The sequence below is a fragment of the Eptesicus fuscus genome, chromosome 4 (assembly GCF_027574615.1).
Source record: "Eptesicus fuscus isolate TK198812 chromosome 4, DD_ASM_mEF_20220401, whole genome shotgun sequence".
Lineage (NCBI taxonomy): Eukaryota > Metazoa > Chordata > Mammalia > Chiroptera > Vespertilionidae > Eptesicus > Eptesicus fuscus.
The window spans coordinates 4,273,473-4,297,698 of NC_072476.1; the positions used below are offsets into that span (position 1 = coordinate 4,273,473).

At 51.3% G+C, this 24,226-nt stretch overlaps 1 protein-coding gene across 1 annotated transcript in view; it reads left to right on the forward strand.

Annotated features, from left to right (window-relative positions):
- The first annotated feature begins 13,835 nt into the window (after positions 1 to 13,835).
- The window catches only part of CACNG3 (calcium voltage-gated channel auxiliary subunit gamma 3), a 67,925-nt gene continuing 57,534 nt past the window's right edge, over positions 13,836 to 24,226 (forward strand). Inside the window, exon 1 of the mRNA XM_028127408.2 lies at positions 13,836 to 14,046. Within this exon, the coding sequence (XP_027983209.1) occupies positions 13,836 to 14,046 (211 nt within the window). The remainder of the gene's footprint in view (positions 14,047 to 24,226) is intronic.

Consider the following 24,226-nt stretch of genomic DNA (forward strand, 5'->3'; position numbering starts at 1 on the left):
CTACCTTCGGCAGCCATGGCCCGAGATGGTTGTGGAAACTGTTTCTCAGGAGAGGCGGTTACCCAGCAGTCCTCAGGGTGGGACATTTTCCTGAATAACTTCGGTGGGCGCCGAGGCAAGCCAGTTGAGTCAGATAAAATAGGACTTCGTTTTTGACCTCAATCTGAGCGCCTGAGAGGTTATGGTAAAGGAAGGCTGAACTGCTTTGAAAAACACTTTATTTACTCAACAAACGTTTATCAAGCACTGACGAGGCGCTGTGCACTATGTTAAGTCTGGGGGTAGAGCAGTGACTACAACAGAAAGGTTTCCTGCCTCGGTGGAATTCATGTCCCAGAGGCTGTAAAACAAACAGTGGGTGGCACCCAGGGCCCTCCGGTCAGCTTCCGCATTAAACACGTTAACTTTGTAGTTAGGTCTCACTCACAGGCAGTAAGCCCAACCCAGGAGCATATGACGCCTGGGACTTGATTTGAAATAAGCAGTGGGGAGGGCAGCTAGGGGCACGTGGACATGAATGAACTGGGCGTGGTCCTGACTGGAGTAGCCCACGGTGGGTGGGGGTGGGGGGGCATTCACTCACTGCACCTTCCTCCCCACTTTCCAACGTTTGAAATTTTTTCATAATAAAAAAGTTTTTTTTCAGTCCAATTCAATTGAAATCCAAATTGCACCTCGAATTCAATCCTAAGTCTTTCTCTCTCCAGCCCCAGCCCAACCGCTAGTGGGGGACCCTCCCCCCGGACCCCGAGTCCTCTGGGGCAGAGGGGGCTGGGGCCTGGGGAGGGCTGAGAGGCAGGATCTTACTGTGGGGGTGGGGGGCGCTGCCAGCAGGCTGTCTGCCTTGCTGCTGAGTGCCGCTCCCCCGTGAGCATGGCCGGAGGGCAGAGCTGGAGCCGGTATTTCCTCAGTCTCCACCTGGCGCCGCAGCCAAGGCTGCCCTCCCGGTGGCCTTCCTCCTGGCCTGCGGGCAGCACTGCTCCAGCGGCCTCTCCTCTGGGCTCTCCAGGCCCCGCTATGTCCATGTGCCCACCTGTGCTCCAGGCCCGGCCCAGTGCCCACAGCTCAGCAGGCACCGGCGGCAGCGGCAGGTCCCTACCCCTCCAGCGCGTCTGCCGTCTACCGGACGGTCCTCTTCTCACTGGCCTGGTAGGGACGAGCTGCCCCTCCTCCACCCGGGGATGGGACAAAGAGCCAAAGCCCCTCCTGCCGCGGCTCATGACTTGGTAGGTCCCCACCTCATTGAACTCCGCTCTTCACACACCCAGACGGAGTCCCCGGGGAGGGGCAGGGCGGCCTGGCCTCTCCCTGAGCCCCGGGGAGTCACTCCCAGCTCTCGGGCTCTGGCTGCCGAAACGCTTCATGCTTATTGTTGTGGTTCTTGGAGCTTCAGCCACCATTTCAAGCCGATAGGAAAAGCCACATCCTGTTTTGCTGATTTTGGGAAGGTTTCCAAAGTGGTTTTAAGCCTCTTAGTTGTTATTGGGGTGTTTATCTCATCTCTCAATATGACACCTTTTGGATTTCTAACCGCCTCTTGGGTCACTTCGTTTTGCTAGTGCACACGTCTCATGAAAAGTGACGACCCACGCAGTCGTTGGCCGCCTGTCACCCTGAAGGTGGCAGATTAAAGCCAGCTCATTAGGAGAGCCGGCTTCCTTGGCATCCCTGCTTTATTCATAGCTGCACTGGCATTTATGGAGCTCCCTATACATGCCAGGCCCTGTGTTAAGCACGTGTGTGTATTACACGGATTCCCCATTATTTAACAAGCAGACTCTGCTGACCAAAGAGATAGGTCCTCTTACTGTACCCTTCTTTTATGTATGAGAAGGGAGTTGCACGGCAGTGCTGAGTCATTTTCTCAAGGTGACACAGCAAGTGACACGATTAGGACTTGAATCCAGGGCTCACTGACTCCAAACCCGTCCTCTCTACCAGCACGTGCCGCCAGCCGTGCGCCAGGACAGCGTTCGGTGCTTCTGTCCCCAGACCTGCTCTGGATTAGCGGAGACCGAGGCTCTCTCTCCCAGGGCTCCTGGCCAAGTTGCACAGGACACCATGTGGGGGGTCTCCCCTGCGCCCGATTCTTAGTCAGGTATTGGGAAGGGCCAGTGCCCCTCCCGCTTTCTCGCCTACGCGGCGGGCAGCAGAGCAGCTGCCTGGCAGGTTGGGGCCAAAGGACAGCAACTTCTTTGCCGTCTTCTTGGTCTCCGCTGCAGTTTGCACTCCCTGGAGCGGAGCCCAGGCTCGGAAGTACCACAAGCGCCACAAACAAACAAACAGCCCGTCTCCCCCAGCCGGCCCCTCTCGGGGTCCCACCACCCTCAGGAGAAATGCCTGTCCCTCACAAACCTGGTCCAGAGCCAGTGTCTCTCGCCCAGTTAACGCAACAGCCTCCCGACACGTCTCCTGGTTTTCCCTCTTGCCCCTGGAGATCCATTATTCACTCAGTGGCTAGAGTGGCATTTCCAAAGTATAGATCAAATCAGGTCCCCCCCACTTAACACTGTGTGGTGGCTTTAAATGCTAATGAAGAAAATAAAAAACTCTGGCCGAAACCGGTTTGGCTCAGTGGATAGAGCGTCGGCCTGTGGACTCAAGGGTCCCAGGTTCGATTCCGGTCAAGGGCATGTACCTTGGTTGCGGGCACATCCCCAGTAGGGGGTGTGCAAGAGGCAGCTGATCGATGTTTCTCTCTCATCGATGTTTCTAACTCTCTATCCCTCTCTCTTCCTCTCTGTAAAAAATTAATAAAATATATTTAAAAAAAGAAAAGAAAATAAAAAACTCTGTGCTGGCCCACTAGCTCCGCCCGGCCCGCCCAGCTCACCTCTGACCTCACTGGCTATGATTTTTCCTCTTGTTGCTAAGATTCCCATGCACTAGCCTTTCCATCCTGCAACAGCAGGGCGCCTGCTGACCCTTCTGCTGGGGGCACTTCCCCTGGTCCTTGTAGGGCTGACTCCACCACGGGCTTTTTGCAACTCAGTCACCTCCTCAGAATGCCCTCTGTCCACCTACCTCCGGCAGTCCTGGTGCCGCCAGCACTGTGCATCACCCCCCCTCACCGCCCCTTCCGATTGTCTTCATGGCGGTGGCCAGTGCCTGCGTGGTGGGGCGGGTTGCACGTTCACTGCCTGTCTCCCTCCCCTGGAACATTAGTTCCTTAGAGGCAGAGCATCTGGCTGCTAGGCACTGTGTTCAGGGCACACGGAGGGCCTGGTAGGCAAGGCCGTCAATGGATGTTTGTTGAATGATCTGACCTGGCTAAAAGGCCCGCAGGCCTTGGCAGCCACACACTTGTCGTGCACAGTGAACGCCTGTTATTTTTACTCCCTGTCATCGAGTCATCTTTCTGGTAAGAGCACCCTCAAATTCCTGTAGAGAATCAGCCCTTTACCCACTCTGTCCACGCGGATTAAGGTGAGACTGGCCTTCCTGGTGCGTCTGGAGACAGAAGGTAGCCCAGACCTGAATTCCGGGACTCATTTCCCGGCCACCAGGATCCAGGTAGGTCTGAGCCAAATGGGTCAGCGAGAAACCAGCCCCGGGACATGGACCGCACCTGTTGGTGGACAAATGTCCCCTTTCTCCTCGGGTCAGCGGGATCGAGCCAGGAGTTCTTGGTGCTTGAGAGCCAGGCTGCTCTGGAGCGGGAGCAGAGGGGGGCAGGGCGGAGAGGGAGCAGTCCCGGCCGGCCCGCAGGAGCCCCTCCACGGGCACCTCGTCGCATGCGCTACGGTTGCTTCTGATTATCTTAGACACTTTGAGTTGGGGTTTCTGTCAGCTGTGACTAGAAGCTTCATGGCCAGGTTACCTCCCTAATTTCATTTCTCTTCATCTAAATTGGGAATTATGTTCAGCTGCTAAACTTGAAAAGGGTGAAGTAAATGAAGGAGTCCATTTTTGTCATGCAATGATAATTTTACTACTACTACTACTACTACTAATACTAATAATAATAATAATAATAATTTTGGAGATAATCCACCCTGGCCTGAGATGGCGGCTCTGTAATACCACTAGGGACTCAAGCTTCTCCAATTTTATTTTATTCTCAGCCACCTACCCATGTGCTTGTCGCCCACGGTAACACGTGAGTGATCAACCCCCAGCTCTGAGTTCCAGTCCGGACAGAGGAGAGAGAAGGCCAAAGCAACACAGGTGCGAGCCAAGTATGGCCACAGCCCCTAAAGGAGACTTTACAGACCAGAGAAAAACTTTTTCTCCCCTGTTTTCATTATAAAATATGTGAAACATAAATTTTGCCATTTTAGCAATTTTAAGTGTATAATTTAGTGGCATTAATGATATCTATGATGTTATGCAACCATCACCACTGTCAATTTTTAAAAATATATTTTTTAATTGATTTCGGAGAGGAAGGGAGAGGGAGAGAGAGATAGAAACACCAATGATGAGAGAGAACCATTGATTGGCTGCCTCCTGCACACCCCCCACTAGAGATCGAGCCCGAAACCCAGGCATGTGCCCTTGACTAGAATCGAACCCAGGACCCCTCACTCCACAGGCTGACGCTCTATCCACCGAGCCAAACCATCGAGGCCACCACTGTCCATTTTTAACACATTTCATCACACTGAACAATTCCTGAGCTACTTTTCAACAGCTCCCACTCCTATCTCCTCTCAGCCCCTGATCACCTTGAATCTACTTTCCATCTCTATGAATTTGCTTATTCTAGGTACTTCCTATGAGGGGAATCACACATGTTTCTCCTTCTGTATGTAGCTTAATTCACTTAGCACAGTGTTTTCAGGGTCTATCCATGTTGTAGCATGTGTCCAAATTCCATTTATTTTATGGCTGAGTAATGTTCTTCTGTATGTATATGACATACTAGGGGCCCAGTGCATGAATTCATGCACCTTGAAAGGAACTGTGGGCTTCAAGGCTGCAGTGGGCACAGGGGCGGGTCTTGGTCCATCCTCTGCACCCCCACCTGGCCCTTCCCTCTGCAGCCCCCGGTCCCTTGTCTGCCGGCAGCCCTGCTCCTGCCACTGCAGCTCCCATGCACTGATGGCACAGAGCAATTGGGAACGGCGCCAGCAGCAGGTGTGAGCAGCGGCTGCTGCCCTGATCGCCTCTCAGGAGCAGGGGGAGGTGGAGAAGCCCTCAGGGGTGATCAGGGCTGGTAGCTGCCACTCACACCCGCTGACAGTGCCAAGCAATTGGGACCGGCACTGGGTGCTAGCAGCAGGTGCAAGCGGTGGCTCCAGGGCTGGCTCTGGATGTGAGCGGTGGCTCCAGCAGCGGGTGTGAGCAGGGCCATCACCAGCAGCAGGTGTGAGAGGTGGCTGCTGCCCTGATCACCCCTCAGGAGCAGGAGGAGGTGGAGAAGCCCTGAGGGGCAATCAGGGCCGGCAGCTGCTGCTCGAACCCGCTGATGGCCCTGAGCGATCCGGGCTGGCACTGGGCATGAGCAGCGAGTGCAAGAGGTGGCTTTGGCACTGGCAGCGGGTACGAGCGGGGCCGGCATCAGCAGCAGGTGCAAGTGCCCAGCAGGACCATGGCACATGGGAGCAAAGAATTTTCAGTAACCACCAGAGGCTCACCCCGATGACAGCACCCTGCCTTGGTCTGGCACCCACGCTCACCTGCTCCACCATCCCACTGCGGCCGATGCTTGCCATGTTCCATGAATCATAGCGACTGGTTGTTTGGTTGTTCTGCTGTTTGGTCTATTTGCATATTAAGGTTTTATATATATAGACTAGAGGCCTGAATGCACGAAATTCATGCAAGAGTAAGCCTTCCTTCCCCCAGCTGCCAGCACCAGCTTCCCTCTGGCACCTGGGACCCAGGCTTCCCTTGCAGCCCTGGCTTTGTCGGAAGGTCATCCAGAAGGACGTCTGGAAGGATCTGGTCTAATTAGCATATTGCACTTTTATTATTATAGATGTTTAGCCATTCCTCATGTGTTGGTGGGCACTTGAGCTGTTTCCACCTTTTGGCTGTTGTTCACAAAACAACTTTTAATTATACTTTATTGATCAGAAATTTGTTACAGGGCACCCTTATCTTTAAGGAAGACCGAAAAAAAAGTAATTTTCTTTCAACTAGACAAAATGAACTCCCAGCCACTTCATTTGTTAGGAGAAATGGAGGCGATTGGGTAAGCAGCTAGGGATCTTTGCAACAGCCCAGGCCTTCACCAGAAATGGCTTTCCGTGCATAGAGCACATTCACCTGCCCCAACAGAGACAAGCCGCAGAGACGCACGTTGGGGGGCAGGGTCTGGGCCACGGGCAGTCCTCTCCAACAGGTCTGACCTAAAGACCACTCACCTGCCTCCAGCACCCATCCTTCAATAGCAGAGAGGCACAGGTCACCAGAGGTCCTTCTGAAATCAGCCTGAGGCACCACCGCCTTCACCGGTCCTCAGAAACTGTCAAGCCCAGCGGGGCAGGAGTGCCATCGCTCTGCCCGGAGAATGGGGGGTTTCCTGCCAGCGCGAGAAACCTTCCTGGCCTGCACCTCCCTCCCTTTCTGAGAAACATCTGGCCTGCACCTCCCTCCCCTTCCGTCTGCCCGCTGAAGGTTCTTCCTTGTCCATCTCTCTCCCTGAACTCCTCTGAGGTGGATATGGGAAGACAAGCTTCCTACGGGGCTCAGGATCTATAAGGGGTTTCCTGTTTCGGGTTTAATCGTCACAGGTTGCTGCGTATCAAGCTTGGGGATCATGTGGCAACATCGCTCTTTGGAAAAGCCACTAGGCGGCCGAATGTCTGTTCCGTACATAACATTCAGGCACGAAGAGCCGCCGTCCTGGCCCACGTTCCACTGCAGTCATGCTAGGCTCCTTGCTTTTCCTCAAACGCATCGTGCACTAGGGCTTGAACTTGCTAGTCCAGCAGCTGCCCCTGCTCTTCCCCTGGCTGGTCACCGTTAAGGGTCCAGTTTCAATGGAACTCCCACTGCGAAGCCCTCTCCATGACCCTCATTGACACTCTGCCCGACCTGCGCTCCCCGCAGAGCACGTCACAGCCCTCCTCGTCCTCCCTCCCAGGTGGAGTTCCCTGGGCAGGGGTGTCACAGCCCTCCTCGTCCTCCCTCTCAGGTGGAGTTCCCTGGGCAGGGGTGCAGATGCCGTGACTCACAGGTGTGCCCCCGAGGAAAGCCCACAGGGAGCGTGGGGAACAGCAGGAGGAAGGGCAGTGCGATTTCTCGGAGGAGCAGCACTGGCGTCCCCGGGGAACTGGCTAGAGACACAAAATGTTCAGAGCCCCCTCCACGCGGGGTTTAGCCAGCTTTGCATGTGATCCTGCTGCGCTGACGCTGGAGAACCGGCGGGGACGGGCAGAGTCTAACAGCAGGGTCCCAGGTAACGTCTCGCCTTGGCCTGACCCGTGGAAGACTCTAGAATAGAGCACACATTACACCACAGAGGCGTCCCTGCCTCTGGCAAGAGGACAGCACCCCTGTATCGGCCGCTCATTGACCGCAGGCCGGCGAGGCAGCTTCTGTCAGCCAACAGCAGTTCTCCCAGGAACGGGCAGCCGAGGGCAGTGGGAGCGGGGAGGTCAGGGTTAGGGCTGCAAGGGACCAACCAGTAAAGGGATCTGGGCGTCTTCGGGCACCAGCAGCAGCCACCGCCATTGTTCTTATTTGTTACTCATCCCCGTCCTCGCCATCAGACCGAGAGTTCCGGCTGATCGAAAACGTCTTGCTTGCTAATGACTGATTTGCCAGTGCCTCGCAGAGTGTGAAACCATGATTAAGCATGCAATTACCTGGTTAAATGCGTGCTAATGGAGGCCTTCTGTATCGGGGCACTGCTCAGGGCCTGTGATTTAGCTGTGGCAACAAGAACCACTGTCTTTGGAAAAGGTTCTTTCTTTTGCTCTAGTTGGGGAGATGGCAAGAAGCACGCAAACATATATGTGAGCCTGTTTCCATGCGTGCATGTGTACCTAGGATGATGTCAGGCACTGATGGACTCTGGGAGGAAAGTGGCGCCGAGTGAGAGGAGGAGACGCGCCGGCGCTGTTTTAGGAAGGGCAGCGACAGAAGGATTCTGAGAGCCGACACTCCCGCTGAGATCGAATGAAGTGAGGGCTTGACCCATGACAGCCATGGCAGCAACTTTCAGGTAAATTCACAATTGTTTTCGAATAAATGTTACTTTTTTGCTAGAAGAATGCCTCTGGGAAGAGCATTCCAGACACAGGGGCCGGCTGGGTTGGCCTGGCCTTTCTGAGCTGGTAAAGCAGGAGGGCTGGGAGAGACGGGCTGGGGCATGCTGCTGTTTCCATTTGTTTTTTATTGACTTTAAAGATTTTTTCAGGAGATACATGTACAAAGTTTTTAAAAATCAAATAGGATCAGATGAGCTGTAAGGGAAAGCAGCCGTCCTCCCCACTCCAGGCCCTCTCCCTAAAGGTAACCACAAGGACCCATTTCTGTCTTAGTTTAGCTCACTTCACCCCACACCTGCTTGTAGGTCATTTTAGTTCATCCCTTGGCTATCTGTCTCTGTAATCTTACCTTATAATAGACAAATATGCAAATTGACCGCACCTTCGCTATGCCCAAGCCACGCCCACCAACCAAGCCACTCCCACCAACCACGCCCACCAGGAAACTGTTGCAGGGACGTTGGGGTGTGGTGGAGCCCAAGGCCTGGAAGGCCGCCCGAGGCTTTCCCGGCCTTGGGCACCAGCGGGGAGCCTGCGGCCGATCGCAGGAAACCACTGGGGGTCAGCTCCTTTGATCAGTAGCAGGGACGTTGGGGTGTGGCGGAGCCCAAGGCCTGGAAAGCCGCCCGAGGCTTTCCCGGCCTTGGGCACCAGCGGGGAGCCTGCGGCCGATCGCAGGAAACCACTGGGGGTCGGCTCCTGCGATCTGTCGCAGGGACGCTAGGTGAGGCCGAGCCCAAGGCCACCGCCCGGGGCCAAGCCCCGACCCTGAAAGAAGGCAGAAGGCAGTGGCCACAGCCAAGGCCTGGGTCCCCAGTGCCGGCAGAAAACTGGTGCAGGCAGCCAGGTGAATGAAGGTCTATTGCACGAATCTTCGTGCAAACGGCTACTAGTGTTCAATAATATACTACCTCCAGCCCTCATCAGCGATAGGCGGTACCAATTGGCTGTTCTCTTTGTTGCCCCGCCCCTTCGCCCCTCCTCCCACCTTGCAGCTTCCTCACTGCTCTGGCTTCAGGAGCTCGGAAGCTCTTGGGTGATTTTCACCATCTCCTTCCTTTGCACCCATGTGGGTGCCTTTACCTCAGAGGAGTTTTCTCTTTTAACCCGTGCCCCTGGGAAGAAGGGCACAGGCCTTGGTGAGGCTGGTGAGGTGCCACCGACACGCAGCCCACTTCCTCTTTAGCAGAGTTTCCAAAGTCTCCTCCTTCCTGGCCCTGCTGTTCTGCGAGCACAGGGCACCACCCAAGTGGAGGCGTCATAGGAACCCCCCTAGTCTGGGCAATGTCTCCCCTCCCCCAGCCCCCAGGGCCTGGTACTGACACCACCTCGCACTGCAGGACGCTGGGGCTGGGAGCACTGGTTGGGCCAGGAAAGGGCACGTGACACAAGCGGGGCCAGTCAGTGTGTCTCTCCTGGACATTTGTAGTTGGGATTGAAACGGCCCTGTTTAGTCTGGGTGGGCATCTTGAAAGAGATGACGTAAAACCTCAAAACCTAGCTTACATCTTGAGTACTGAAGAATAGAGAAGGCAAAACAATTTTCTCAACTAAAAATATAAAACCCAGCAGAGATGAAAATGATGTTCCTCCCTGATTTCAGCTCCTTGCTGAGGCCGGATGTTGGCTTTGTCCTAAAGCTCCTTAAAACATGGCCTCATCCTTATACCAAACCCCCCAATTTCTTAAACTAGCTCCAGTGAGTTTCTGCTATTTACAGCCAAATGGACTAACAAAATATCCCCTCCTGTAGACTGGGCTCCGTGGGGGGTAGGAGCCATGTCCTTGTAGTCTCCAAAGCATAAGCAGAAGGCCCTGTGCATAGCAGGCACTCCAGAAGCGTTTACTGAATGGAATCAGCTGCCAGTACTCCTCCCTCAACCACTTCAGGGGGCACTGACCCCTCTTGAGAGGAGGGTGACTCTGAGAGGGTGAACCGCAGAAAGGTGCTGTGTCAGCCCCTCTCCTAGCTCAGAGTCCAATTGGGGGGTGGTGGTGGAAAGAAGCCTTAGTAAGAGAATCAAATGTGAGTTTCTAGCTGTCTAAATGCCTCCCAGTCTCCTGCCTCAGAAGTAAGATTGGAGAAGGTCATCAGCAAACAGAGAGAGAGCCTGGCTCCATCACTCCAAGGACAGAGTGCTTTGAATCTCTTGGGTCCCTGACTGATGATGAAAGAGCCCTCTAGTGGTGAAGTAGCAGTTGTATCTAGGCTTACGTAGAAGCCGAGTCTAAGCACCCATGTATACACACACCTACACATCAGCTGAATGAAAGGGTGAGGTCACCCCCTAGAGAGTGGGGAGGCATCATCAGGAGCTAATTGGCCTCGGCCCTGCCTCCTCACGCCCACTCCAGTCAGGTGTTCTAACTGCTCCGCAGGCAGGTTCAGGGCTTCCCATGCCCTGTGGTCAAAGGCTTAGTACAAATCTCCATTCTTTCTGCACGTGTCCCTTTCTCTCCTTCAGAAAACGTGTGCACTTCCTGACTCAGGACTGCCACCGCCATCTGCCTGAGCTCCTGACCCTTGCCCCCACTCCACACGATCCTGCCTGGATACCCGATTCCTTCTGCCGCCCCCCTGGGCACCACGCTTTGCCTGCCTGGGGTTAAGTGACAGCTGAGGAGGTGGAGCGGGAGCTGCTGTCGGTGGACTGTGGGTCTGTGAGTGGGTGGTTGGAGCCTTAAGCCCATGCCCACTGCACTTTCATCTACATGGTCCTGCTTTGAAAAAAGACCCTCTCATCCCGACTGAAGCAAGGAAAGAAGCAAATGGTTCCTAGAGTGGCTGTTTTGGTTATTATTATTAATTCATATGATTTATGTTTCTGAGAGGGGGAAGGAAAATTTCACATATTTAATAACCCTCCCAGGAAAGACCAGTTTCACCTTATGTTACATGCAGCTTTTTTGTTGTTTATCTTCCCCTGAGGATATTTTTCCATTGATTTTTAGGGGAAGTGGAAGAGGAAGGAAAAGACAGAGAGAAACATCTATGTGAGAGAAACACATTGATTGGTTGCCTCCTGCATGAGCCCGGGCTTGGCAGGAGCCTGCAACTGAGGTATGTGGCCTTAACTGGAATCGAACCCGGGACCCTTTGGTCCAAAGGCCAATGCTCTATCCACTGAGCAAAACCGGCCAGGCCTGTAGCAAAAAAAATTGTGGGGGGGGGGCCTTAAAGAAGGCCCTGTTATACCCCCCTCCATTTCCTACTATTCATTTTGGTTATGTGGAAATTTTTAAATATTTCCACTTCCTGCCCACAAATCATATGCATATGCAGAGAGGTACACAAGCCCACACTATACCTAGCCCCAGGCATGTCCACCCACACATGCAAACAGCTATGCATTTACAGCAAGTACATTCACATGGCCCACAACACCACATGCAGGCACAGCTATATCTACATGCCTGATTATTCTACAACAGACTCAGAATGCACAATTAAATTGAACACAGCACCAATAAACATGCAAACATAATTGTACCATGACTATATATTCAAACCTATCATGCACATGCATGTATATCTAAAACCAAGAATCAAGACTTCAAGTGACCTTAGCACCAAAGACAAGTAGCAAAGTCACCAAGAAGGTGTGAGCTGCCTTGAGAACTCTTCCGCACCTGCTGCTGCTCAGTCATCTGCAGACCTCTCGGACAGCCAGAGGTGGCAGCAGGACAGATGTGGCTGTGATTGACTCCCACTATATTTTTGTCAAATAACATTCCAACATTACAGTTGGTTACGGACACATCTCAGGGACTGCAGAAATAACCCAAGCAGCCTCCGCTCCAAACACTGGCCTCGGGGTATCCATCCCATCAGGCCATGGTGCTGGTGGGGGAGGGGTGGGGGGTAAAGGCATTCTGTGGACTGTTTTTAGCTAACTCAGTGAGTGCTCATGTATATGCCAGAATGCCAGTAACAAAAAGCTGGTTAAATGCTGATCTTTTGCAACATTGACTATTTCTGAGTGAGAGCCTCGCTAGCTTTCGGGTATGCAATGGCATTTGCACTTTGGACTAACAAGGAAAGCAGGCTTAACTTTACCTGCCTTCTGGTCTAACTTAGACAGGGATGTTAACAAATGAACATCCGGGACCTTTGGAAGGAATCTGATGTTTTCCGTGACTTTCCCCCCTTGAATCCATCTCCCCCAAACCCCCACCCGCAATGTAAGATTGTTAAAATATATATTCAGAGATCAATATTTAACACCCCTTTCCCAAAAACCCTGATATGTGTGCAACAGAGTCTATATATAATTAGCCCTTCTTTCTTTTAGGAATGCATAATCATGTGTATATGAACAGTTCCAGGTCTGATCTGAACATGTGGTCTCTGGTGTAAACCAGAGCTCCAGAGAAAGGAGGGTAGACATATTGCTTGTTTTGTGGGGAACCAAATTGAGAGAAACTATAGACAGATGTGCCTGTGGCAACACCTTTTGCCCACCCAAGTGAGCCTTTGAACTGTCGTTCAGAGTCTCGGGTCCCTTTAAGAAGACTCGGTCTTTCCCAATGGGTTCCAGCAGAGCCCGCAGCAAAAGGCAAACTTGCCTGGCTCCTTGGTGGGGTTGGGGGTGGGGGTGGGGTGGGGATGGGAGGTGGGGACGCGCTGGGTGCGAGCTGTGAGAGCGCCAGGGTGCGCTGCGGGCTCCTTTCCCCTTCCCCTCCCTTTAACCCTCGCGGGAGCGGGGGACCGGGCTGTGCTGCAGTGCAAGGAGCCAGGCTCTGATTGCCCCAGCTCCCCAAACTTTGAGCGGAGCGTGGGCTTGCTTAGACCGATCCTGGAAAGGGCCAGGGAAGGGCGCGGGGAGGAGACCCTTCTGCAGCCCGAGTTTCCAGCCCCGGCGCCAGAAGGGCGGGGGTGCAGCTGCGGGAGTGACGGGCTGGTAGCTGTCCGTTCAGCACCGCGGACCCGAAGCCCGGGCGTTACGAGGACGGAGGCGGGGCGGCGGGCGGGAGCTGTCCGTTCAGCACCGCGGGCCTTTGCCCCCACTGAAACCGCCGGCCCCGCCCCGCGACTCTCTTCTCCAGTTTGAGCGGGGGTGTCGGCAGCAGGCGGAGAGCTTTCCTGGGAGGCAGGGGAAGCAGTGAACACTCTTCTCTGCGACTCGCCTCCCAGCAGTGCTATTTTTTGCTATCCGCCCTCACCCCCAGCACCCGCGCGCGCGCGCGCGCGCGCGCACACACACACACACACACACACACATGCACGCACGCACGCGCGAGCGCGCGCACACACGCGCACACACAGAGACCTCTCTGGATTTCTTCGCCTTGAGTCTCCCGGGGCTGTGAGGAGCCAGGCGCATCTCAAACCGAGCTGGCAGCTCCAGGCTCCGGAGCCATGCCTTGCACGGACTCTCATCTTTACCAATCTCCTGAGGAATGAAAGGAACTCAGGGACCCTCAGAAGGCAGCAGTGATGTGGACCAACCCCCTGGAGCCTGCACCCTTCCGAGGGCCATAGGCGAACCAGGGAACTGGAGAGAGCTCCAGACAGGAAATCCCAGCTTTCCCAAAGTCCCCGTGGATGCTGACAAACGGAGACCCGAATTTTTGAAAGAGCCTGTCCTAGGTTACCCAGCTGCAGAGTGATTTTTTCCTCCGGCATTGAACTTCCCCTTCAACCCCCAGCCATACAGAATACCATGAAGAATTATGAGGATGTGTGACAGAGGTATCCAGATGTTGATCACCACTGTGGGAGCCTTTGCAGCTTTTAGTTTAATGACCATTGCAGTGGGCACGGACTACTGGTTATATTCCAGAGGTGTGTGCAGGACTAAATCTACAAGTGATAATGAAACCAGCAGGAAGAATGAAGAAGTAATGACACACTCGGGGCTGTGGAGGACCTGCTGCCTGGAAGGTATTTGCAAATTCCTCTAAATAATAATCCAGTTTCTGATATTCTAATATTCCACTGGAGGCTCGGGGGAGGTAGAAACAGTGAGTGGGGGGAAAAGAATGGTTCCGATGATTGCTGAGAAGGTGCAGGTGTCCAGACTGTTCCCAGCAAGACTAATGCTATGTGGTGTGGGGTGAAGGGTTTTGGGTGTTATTGATTGTTTTTGGTATAAGCTTCATGAGATGAGATTTTGTAGCAACCTAGGCAGCTTCTGCAATTAAGGAAAGTCTTCAAATACAAAATCTCTAGTCATTTTGTGAACTGCTTTGATCTCTGGCTTGAGATGGGGTCTTTGGCTCTGCTTCAATTGTGTTTCAGTGGGGGGTGGGGGGGAGAGGGAGACGGAGAGAGTCCCCCTGACCTAGCCTGATACACTCTAAGCTATTCCTTATTTCTCAACATAGCCTTACCAGTTCCTTATGAGTTCGATCTAACTAGATATTTTCATGAACTTCCATTGCCAACCAGTTCCAGACTAACATACGTGAACCCTCCCACACACACACATGCACACACACACACACACACACACACACACTTTAAGAAAATGTCCTTATAAATACACATTTTATTATTTTGGGATCAAAACAAAAGTGAAATCTTGGTATTTGGTATACAGCTTTCTTCTTTCCTAAATCTTCCCCAAATCCAACAGATATATTTTCATGATATTTGCATAAGATTGATTCTCCAAGAATGGGAGCTTGTCACTTCTAATTTTAAAAATTGGGGGTCAGCTTAATTACAATGAAGAGGACAGATCAATTTTGGAATGCCAAGCTCTTCGGTAGCCTTTCTCACTATTAAACTTGCTTTCACTACACTGGAGTCACTCTCAGCATCACTGGGCAATGGCTGGGTGTCGGTGGGAGAGAGCAGAAAGAGAACAAAACCGGAGCTTTTGGAGCCTGTGTGCCTGAGGGAAGGCCCTGGATTAAAGGGTTAAAAGGGAGTTTTCTTGGGCTTCCAGGGAACCTGCGAAGCGTGTCACAGTGCTGGGTAAGAGCATCTTGATTCCCTATATGCTTCCTTCCCCTGCTCATCATTGGTTCTCCAGCCTGCATTCTCACTGGCTGGCACTTGCCAGGGCTTCTTGAAGACTTGCATTTATGTCAGCCGCTTAGGAAGTCATGCTATGACATCACTTGCTGGTGTAATACTGCTTCATTCCCTGGCCTTCTTCCCGTGTCCTGACACTCTGAACAACTGCTCTCCTGCCTGTACGAGTGACTACAACTGAGTCTGTTCCCAATGCACATCTGCAACTGGTGGGGAGTCCAGGTGGGAAAGGAATACTTTCAATGCAAGAAGGATCACTGTGTGTGCAGTCAGAATACCTGGGTAAGACTGCAAATTATCTGTATGGCCTTAAGACATTTGCCCTTTTCAATTCTCAGTTTATTATTTTGGGAAATTATTAATTTGGAATAGGTGGCCTTAACTTATCACTATCCAAAGCTCATATTGTATCCAGTGTACTGATGGAAATTCTAGAATAATTCTTTCCTAAATATTGACAAGAAGCTAACATTTGTGGTTGTTTGTGGTTGCATATGGTGAAGTCATTTACTTAAGGGAAATTTCATAATTCGCTTTCCTATATGGACAATAAGAAATTGAGTTATCATTTGTAAAGCTGTGGATATTTTGATGCCTACATGGTTCCAGGGATGGCATAAAAAATCAGAGACTCCTACCGAAGTCTGCACCTGGAGACCATGTTTCAGTTATTTCCGACTCTTCTGCCTCTAGGAACTGAACCTTGGAATGCACAATTAAACACCAATTTCCCCTTTCGGGCCTAGGATTCCGGAATCCTCAGCAGTTCTCAGCTGATGGTTTCTCTTCTCTCCAGCATCATGTCCTCCACCCACAGTTGGCACAAGGAATCAGAGCCCCACCCAGGCATTCTGTGAGAAGTGAGAATTTGAATCCAGTGAAACTTGGTGAATCTAAGACATGCTCTTGGTCAGGTGAATTCTTTTGAGAAAATTGGTTGCAGCCTCCGTAAAATTTGGTCCAGCTACGTTTTTGTTTGTATTTTTGAAGTATCAAATACAGTAAGACGCATAACATTTCATGAATCACAATGAAATTTTAGCTATGTGTACATCCATATAACCAACACCTAGACGGGCCTGGCTGAAACTGAAGCCAAGGTTTGCCTTCATGTACTATGCCTACATCGACTGTTGGAATCTGCAGGAGCCTCTGGCCTCTGCGTGGCACGTGCCGCAGACAGAGCCACGCTGATGAAATGCAGGTGCACAGCCATCTCCCATTTGGTATCTTCTGCCTTCCAGAGCCTCAACATCCTCATTTTTTCTGGTCCTTTAAGTGTCAAAGGATAACTAGGGTATGGGGGCCTTGTAACCCATTTTTTTATATCGCAAATTAGAAGAGTCAGTTCATCCATACTTTTCCCCCATGAGAGAATATGGCCATTTTGTCCAAAAGAAGAGAATGCTCGGCAGGAATATGACAGCTGTCTGCAATATCTGAAGAGCTCTCATACGAAAAAGAGATTTGAAGTGTTCTGTGTGGCCTCCAGGGGGTAGAAGTGGGAGCTTGAGGTAAACAGATTTGGCCTCAATCTAAAAATGTGTTCCCTGCAGAATGGGGAGCTTTCAGAGGCGATGAGTTGCCCACCACCAGAGTATCCAAATATCAGAAAGATATTCAAGTGCATCCATTGCTTCCAAACTTGGGTGGCCATCAGAATCACATAAGGAGCTTAAAAAGAATAGGTTATCAGGCCCCACAACTAGATTCTCTGCGTCCATAGGTTAGCAGTGGGTTGCTGGAGTCTGAATTTCCTAAAAGTCCTCCAAGCAATTATCAAGTCAAAGGCAACGTGTCCTGCGTGATTACAATGGGCCTGGGATGGCTGCTGGAGCCAGAGAGGCCATGTTCCCAGTGTTCATTTCGATCACTCACCAGAATGTCATGTTAGCGTCCACTAGGTGTTAGGGCTGTTCTAAGAATTTTGAAAAATTAACTTTCATCTTCAAAGGAGCTCAACACTATGGTATTAGTATCATTACCCTTATTTTACAGATGAGGAAACTGAGGCTGGAGAAGTTATATGACTTCCCCAGGGTCACCCACCTCCACTCAGCAGTCGCTGACTGCACCTAAGGCCAGGTTGCTTCTCGGGGTATTGGCTGGAGAGCGTTACCTCGCGCCCTGGTGGACAGGCTGCGACTGGCACAGACACTTAGCTTGTGAGGACGCCCAGACCACGGGCCTCGCCACTCCGATGCTCCAGTTCCCAGAACACTCGGCATGCCCGTGCAGTGTCTGCAGGCCCGGGAGCCCCAGACAGGCGCAGACTCAGAGGCAGCAAAGGACATGCCTTGAATGAAAAAACAATCGACCTATGTAGAGACACCCACACGGAGAAACCAGAACAAACGCCTGACTCATTATCTGGAAAGCGCGCAAGGCACTCACAGAGCAGAGCCCAACCTGCTGCGGGCTTTCAAGAGCAGTGTGCGAATTTGAATGGGAACCTGTTTGACATCCTTAGGAAAATCTGGAAGCCCTAGATACAATCAGAGCGGTGTGTGTAGACAGTGGGAAGACCACTGCACTGGCCTAGGGTTGAGGAGCCCCGGCAGCTAATCCCATTTCTGTCACTAAATGTTATGTCAGTTGTGTATGTTCTTATCTTTGTTTGGACCTCGCTTTACGCAAATCTAAAATGGGAGCTTCAGATAAGATGAAGGTGTCCCAAACCCAAATTTCCATGTGGACTAGGCAGGTGATGTAAAGTGTGAAAAGGGGCATTTCACAGTCCTCTTACTTCGATTCTATGGGGGAGGGAGGGAGTAGCAGTGCATTTAAGAAGACGAATGGTAACTGAAACTTTGTCTCAGTGTGGGGGCAAATAGAGAGTGGTGGGGACTGTGGCACATTGGGGCGCACAAGCCCCATCTAAGGGACAATTATTACGTAGTTTAAGTTGATTTTTACCCTGGGGAAATGTGTACCAATTTGGCCCAATAATTCAAATTTTAAAATGCCAGATAAAAACTCTCTTGATTTTTAAAACGTGGGCAACTAAGTCACCTTTTTAAAAACATGGTGTCAGCCAAATCAAACTCAGCCTGCAGCTGAATTTGACCCCTGGGCTGCCAGTGTTGAGACCTGGAAATGATCTAAAAGGCCCTTTTAATTCAAATTTCTTATAGTTTTACAGTTGATTACTGAATTGCTCTTCATTAGTCGAGGATCACTGTTTTGATTCATTAAAAAAAAAAAATTCCTACTAAGAAAAGAAAGCCCATTTAGGATTTTAGGACAGGGAAATTAAAATTATGGAAAAGAGTTTCAATAAACTGCTATTTCTGCTACAGATGGGCCTGAATGACATCAAACATCTGGCTGAAAAACTGAAAAAAAAATTAGCCCATCATTAGAAGTTCCCCCATATTTCCAAATCTCCAGATGGTTGACTTTTTCAGCCAGATGGGGTTCCAGCGTTATTGATGTGCTCAGAAGCCTCGGGGAAGCTGCAAAGACGTGGCTGGGCCAGGGTGAGGGAGGGACAGAGCGCGGCCTGAGTATTTCCTGTGTGCTCAGCCCAGTGCTAGGTGCTTTCACAGGCCTTAATGCACACTGCTCCTGTCTCCGAGCTTCCCCTGGGACACTGTAAACTCTAGAGGACAGAGATTCTTGCCTGTTGGTGGCGCTGCTTTATCCTTAGAGCTTAAAAACAGTGTCAAGTAGTCATTTCTGTGCCTCCTGGCCCTGATCTAATGCTGTACCTTCCCCTGGACATGGGTACAGAATACTTCAGTACTCTCTTACTCTCTTCCCTACCCCTGACCCTGCTCTTGTCCCTGCACTGCTCATCCTTGTCCCTGAAGCCCAAGAGGCAGATAGAAGAGAGAAGTGAACTGGAGTCTTGGGGGAGGACGGGAAGGATGGCCAGGACTGTGCTTGGGGGTGGGTCAGGATTGGCAGCGTGGCAGGATTAGGAGGGTGTGAGCTTGACTAACATTCAGCGAGAACATGTTAGTATAGCCATACAAATTATTAAAATGTTGAACTATTTCCCTACTTGTTGGTAAACAGCTCCTGGCCCAAGTCCCCCCTTCCCACTACACCCCCCTCCCGCCCTCACAACCCCACCATAGTCCTTTCTGGATCCTCCCAGACATCTATAAGATCCATCAAATAAAGGGTTAGACCTGGCCCAGCAAGGCCATCATGATCCTGCTCCAGCCCTGTGGAAGCACCTGTTCTGATCGGCAGGTCTTGCGTCCTCCTGGTGTTTAAATATTTGGAATCTTACTCCTAGATGAGTCACCATTGGTGGAAAGAAGCTACTCCTCTTCTTTCTACCTGAAACCCAGGCCCCCTACCTTCTGGCTCTAGGACTCAACCCATCTTAGGAAGTAGACGCCTGAAGAGACTTCTGATCACCATTGAAATTCTGTTAGAATAAAGGCAAGTGATTTGCATTCCATTGTCGGGTGACCAGTGTGGGTTACCAACATGTATCAGGAAAAAATAAAACAAGAAAAGGGGCGAAAAGAAGGTTTGTTCTGTTAATGTTCTCAGAGAGCAGCATCCAACAAGCTTACCCACGGGGCCATCTGATTCTCGGGGAACTGAACACTGTCTGACTTAGCTTTACTGTGAAGGCAAGCCCAGCTGTAGTTGCATGTTGGCTTGTAGAAAGCTCCAGAAGATGCAGTAAAGACCCAAATGATTTCTGTTCATTAGAGGAGATAGACACAGATGTTGTGGATTTATTGCCTACCCTCTAGGACATTAATCAGTTTTATATCTAACTTAACTATCGTATTTCAGAATACTTCCAATGAAAAAATATATAGCATCCACCTTTGAACCAGCTTTGTCATTCTGCTGGTTCCCTCACTGATGTGTTGAATAAAACGTGACATGAATTCCCTGTGTATTTTAAGAGAACGGTGTTTCTTACAACTTGAAAATTATACTCTGACGTGTGGAAGTGCCCCTAGTGAACCAATGCTTCTGAGGTTAAAGAGAAGCCTACAAAACCCCAATGCTGTTTTTCCTTCCCCCGTCCGCACCACTCTGCCAGAGCCCACTTTCTCAGCCCTTGTAGGAGCAAATGGCCCTTAATCACTCCTGAGAGACCACAGGAATGTCAGACAGCAGGCGCTCTGAGGCCAGGTAGACAAGAGTTCTTACCTGGGTCCCCCATTTACGAGCCGTGAGACCTTAGAAGTTGGTTAACCTCTGAGCATGAGTCTCCTCGCCTGCAAGAGAAGAAAATAAAAGTAGCAAGGGCTCTCAACAGTTTGTCCTAGTCCTGCTTGTGGTCCCTTCGTTCCTTTATATTCTACACCAGAGGCCCAGTGCACAAAATTCGTGCACGGGTAGGGTCCCTAGGCCTGGCCAGCGATCAGGGCTGGCCAGGGCCTTCCTTCGTTCCGTACAGCCCCCTGGTGGTCAGCACATGTCACAGCAGGCAGTCAAACTCCCGAGGGGACAATTTGCATATTAGCCTTTTATTATATAGGATAATATGTGGACCAGTAGTCCCTGATCCATCCATTTTAGACACTACCCATTGGCTAAGACAAATGATGTCAGCGTTCTCATACCGCTATCCTTCCTCCCAATACCTTTAGTTCCTCGATGATCCTAAGAAGAATTCAAGATCGAGGGTGCCTGGAAAAGAGATGGCATGCCATTCCTGGACGGCACGCTTGTTAGGCAGCATACTGCCCCTCTGCTCCTGTGCCCACTTCACAAGACGTGGAGGGAAGCGCCAGGGCTGAGCGAGGGGCTGGCAGCAGGGCCGCCTGTTCGCAATGGGGAGGTCCTGGGAGTTCCGGGGTCCAATAGTGGATGGCTGAGCTTGAGCCGTCTTGTTAGTGCCCCACCCAACAGAGCAACCCGCTAGGCAAGAAGGGCCCAGCCAGGGTTGCACGGCGTTTGAAGATGTTGCCCTGCCCAGGATCGCTCGGCTTAGGGTCCAGCAGGGGCTGAGAGCCATCCCATATTCCACTCCCAAACCATGCACCTTGGTCCACAGCGGAGTCTGTCCAAAGGGAGGAGGGCCTTCTACAAAGGCTCACGGGGTACCACGGGCTCAGCAGTGTGGGGCGTGAGCTGTCAGTGGTGGGAGCCAGTGGTGGGTGGAAAAGCCTGGACCGACCCAGGTGGCCCACATCAGAGAAGGCGGTGGCAGTGGGAAGGCCCCAGGGCCCTCCGCTAACCAGTGCAGGTGTCTCCTGCCACGCAGGGCCCTGGCCATCAGCGCCGGCTGGGGAAGCGGCAACAGGGAATGATAGAGGCTCACACCTTCACCCAGCCGAGCGACACGTGGCCTTCTTTCTCTTCCTGCCCCCGGCACAGCGTACCGAAGCTGCCAGGATGTGAAAGAGGGAGGATCAGGGATACAGCCTTGCAATCAGATATTCAACTGGAAGTTTTTAACAACCAAAAGTGGCTGGAAAGTTATAAAATATGCCCAAGATATCATTGAAGAAATGAGGGGTTGGATATAACACAGTCAAAAGATAGGACAGTGACACATTTATACGCCACTGATTTGAGACTCATCAAATAACCAGGATCTACTTCGTGCTTTGTCTCTGAAATGATGGAAGTGTAAGACTCAGTGTTGTGGAGAATGTGAGACATTCATCTCAGGGGTTGGCAAACTCTAGCCCATGCGCAGAAATCAGCGCATCGCCTATTTTTGTACAGTGCACAGGCTAAGAATATGTTGTACATTTCTAAATGGTTGGTTGAAAAAAATTAAATAATATCAAATAATATTTCACAACACACACAAATAAGAAATTCAAGTTTCAGCACCTATAATTTTGAATGTTGCCATTAAAACATGTGTGGAATTTGCTTCTTATTTCATAAGTACCTACTTAGTATCCTCAAGTTTTCTGCCTAGCCTGCAGAGCCTAAAACATTTACTGCCACTGAAGAAGTGTGACAGCTATTGCAGAAATTTATAATGACATTTTGTTTCTGGAAGTCCCCTTTGTTTTTCCAAGAGCATCGAATCGCACTTTTTCTCGCCTTTCTCCGAGACTCTTCGTCTGATCAGGTGTTCTGCTGCGTCATCTCTTCTCTCCTGAGACCTCGCACTCAGTTCTCTGCTCAGGGGGTCCTGGGCCCTTTTCTGAGAGGTTGGAAGAAAGTCAGCGCGAACCCCCTCTCTGTAATGGTCTCCAGCCCCTGACCAAACATGCAGGAAATAACATCTGTTGGGGCTGGAAAGAGGAGAAAGCTTTGGGAGGCAATGTTCTGATGGCAGTAAAAGGAAATGACACGAGAGATTAAAGGTAGACCAGCAGACACAGCTGCTGAGGGCGGGGGAGAGTGAGGCCCACCACAGGAGCTGGTATCGGGCTCCATGTACTAGTAGCTCCGTATGCTCATGAGACTTCAAGAAAAACATGTGAGTGTGCACTTCCGTGGAGAGAGTCTCACACTCCAAAAATGTGAAGAATCACCGACAGAGAGCTTAGGATAAAGGTGAAGGCTGAAGTGACACTTGGTATTTCCCAGACGTAGGTGGTAATTGAAGACATGAAAGTGCGGAAGTGCCAGAGACAACCCAGGGGACACAAAGGGAAGTGACAGAACCCTAAGGAGCATTGGCACTTCCTTCCGGGCAGGGGCAGAGGAGCGGGTGAGCACCGAGGAGGGGAAGTCAGGATCGGGCCAGCGCGGGGAGGGCTCCGGAGGTGGGCTCCCAGCTGATTCGGGTAAACAGCAAGGTGGAGACTAGAAGCTCTTGGTCTGAGAGCTCCCTGCAAGGCACCTGCTCGAGGAGCCGGTCCAGGGGAGTCTTCCCTTCCTCCTGGGATCAGCAAGCAGGTGAGACGCCAATGTGGATGCTCACCGGCTTCCAAAGAAGCTGTAGGAGAGGCTGGGCCATGAGAATCCCAGGAAGAGGTGACAGGAAACAGTGAAGTGATAAAGAGCTAGCACTTAATAAACACCTTCTCCGGGCCAAGCTATGAGCATCCACTTCTAGGCTAAACCCTGAGTATTTATGTGTGTATCAGCACTTAGTACATGCCAGGCACTGGTAAGCACTCGACACATAGTATGCATCCAATCCTTGCACCTTCTCAGGAAGTAGATACTTCTATTGTCCCCGGTTTACAAAGGAGGAAGCAGAGAGCCAGAGAGGTCGTGGTTGGTAGGAGGCAGAGCTGGGACCCCACCCTACCTGTGCTGTGGTCATTACCACGCCCCAGGCACTTGGATAAACAAATGCAGCTGAATCCCCTGCTGGCCCCTGAGCTGCCTGCAGGCCTGTTTCACCCACCAGGACTGAGGCTCACACAGCACCTCCAGCGGCCGCTGGGACTGAGCCAGAGCGTCAGACTCGCTCCCTCAGCAGGGCCCAGCCTGGTGGGGACGGCCTTCTCCAACCTGCGCACTCCTGGGTCAAAGAGAGTTTCCTGTCAGTCACTGGCTCTGAACCACTCAGCTAGAAATATTGTGAAAAATAATAAACCCAGCCTTTGCCAGTTTTTATCTCAAATCCAGAAAGCAAGGTCAAGGAAAAGAAATGGCAGAACTAACTAGATTTAGATGTTGTGGCTGCAAAAATACAGCACCTCTGGCCCTAGCCAGTTTGGCTCAATGCATAGAGCGTCGGCCTGCAGACTGAAGGGTCCGGTCCTGGGTTCAATTCCGATCAAGGGCACATGCCCAGGCTGAGGGCTTGATCCCCAGTAGGGGGCGTGCAAGAGGCAACCAATCAATGATTCTCTTTCATCATTGATGTTTTTCTCTCTCTCCCTCTCCCTTCCTCTCTGAAGTCAATAAAAACATATTTTAAAAAATACAGCATCTCTGGAGACCAAATATACTTTTTTTTTTTTTTTTTGAAAAGGCAACACCGATCACTAGAATTGAGAACAGTTTCTTTCCCAGAAAGTCTGACTGCTTGCAGGTGAGCATACTATCGGAGATTCGGGCAAACTCTACATGAGGACGGGGAGTTGCAAACCCGGGGTGCCGTGGGGTTCGTGGCGGTCCCACTTCCTGAGGACTGAACTTGGGCGCACCATCATTTGACTTATTTGGGTTTTAGAGTCTGTGTCAGGCAGGGGTCAAGGTTTCTGTCTGATGACTCTGTGGCTTAGGGATCTGCAGC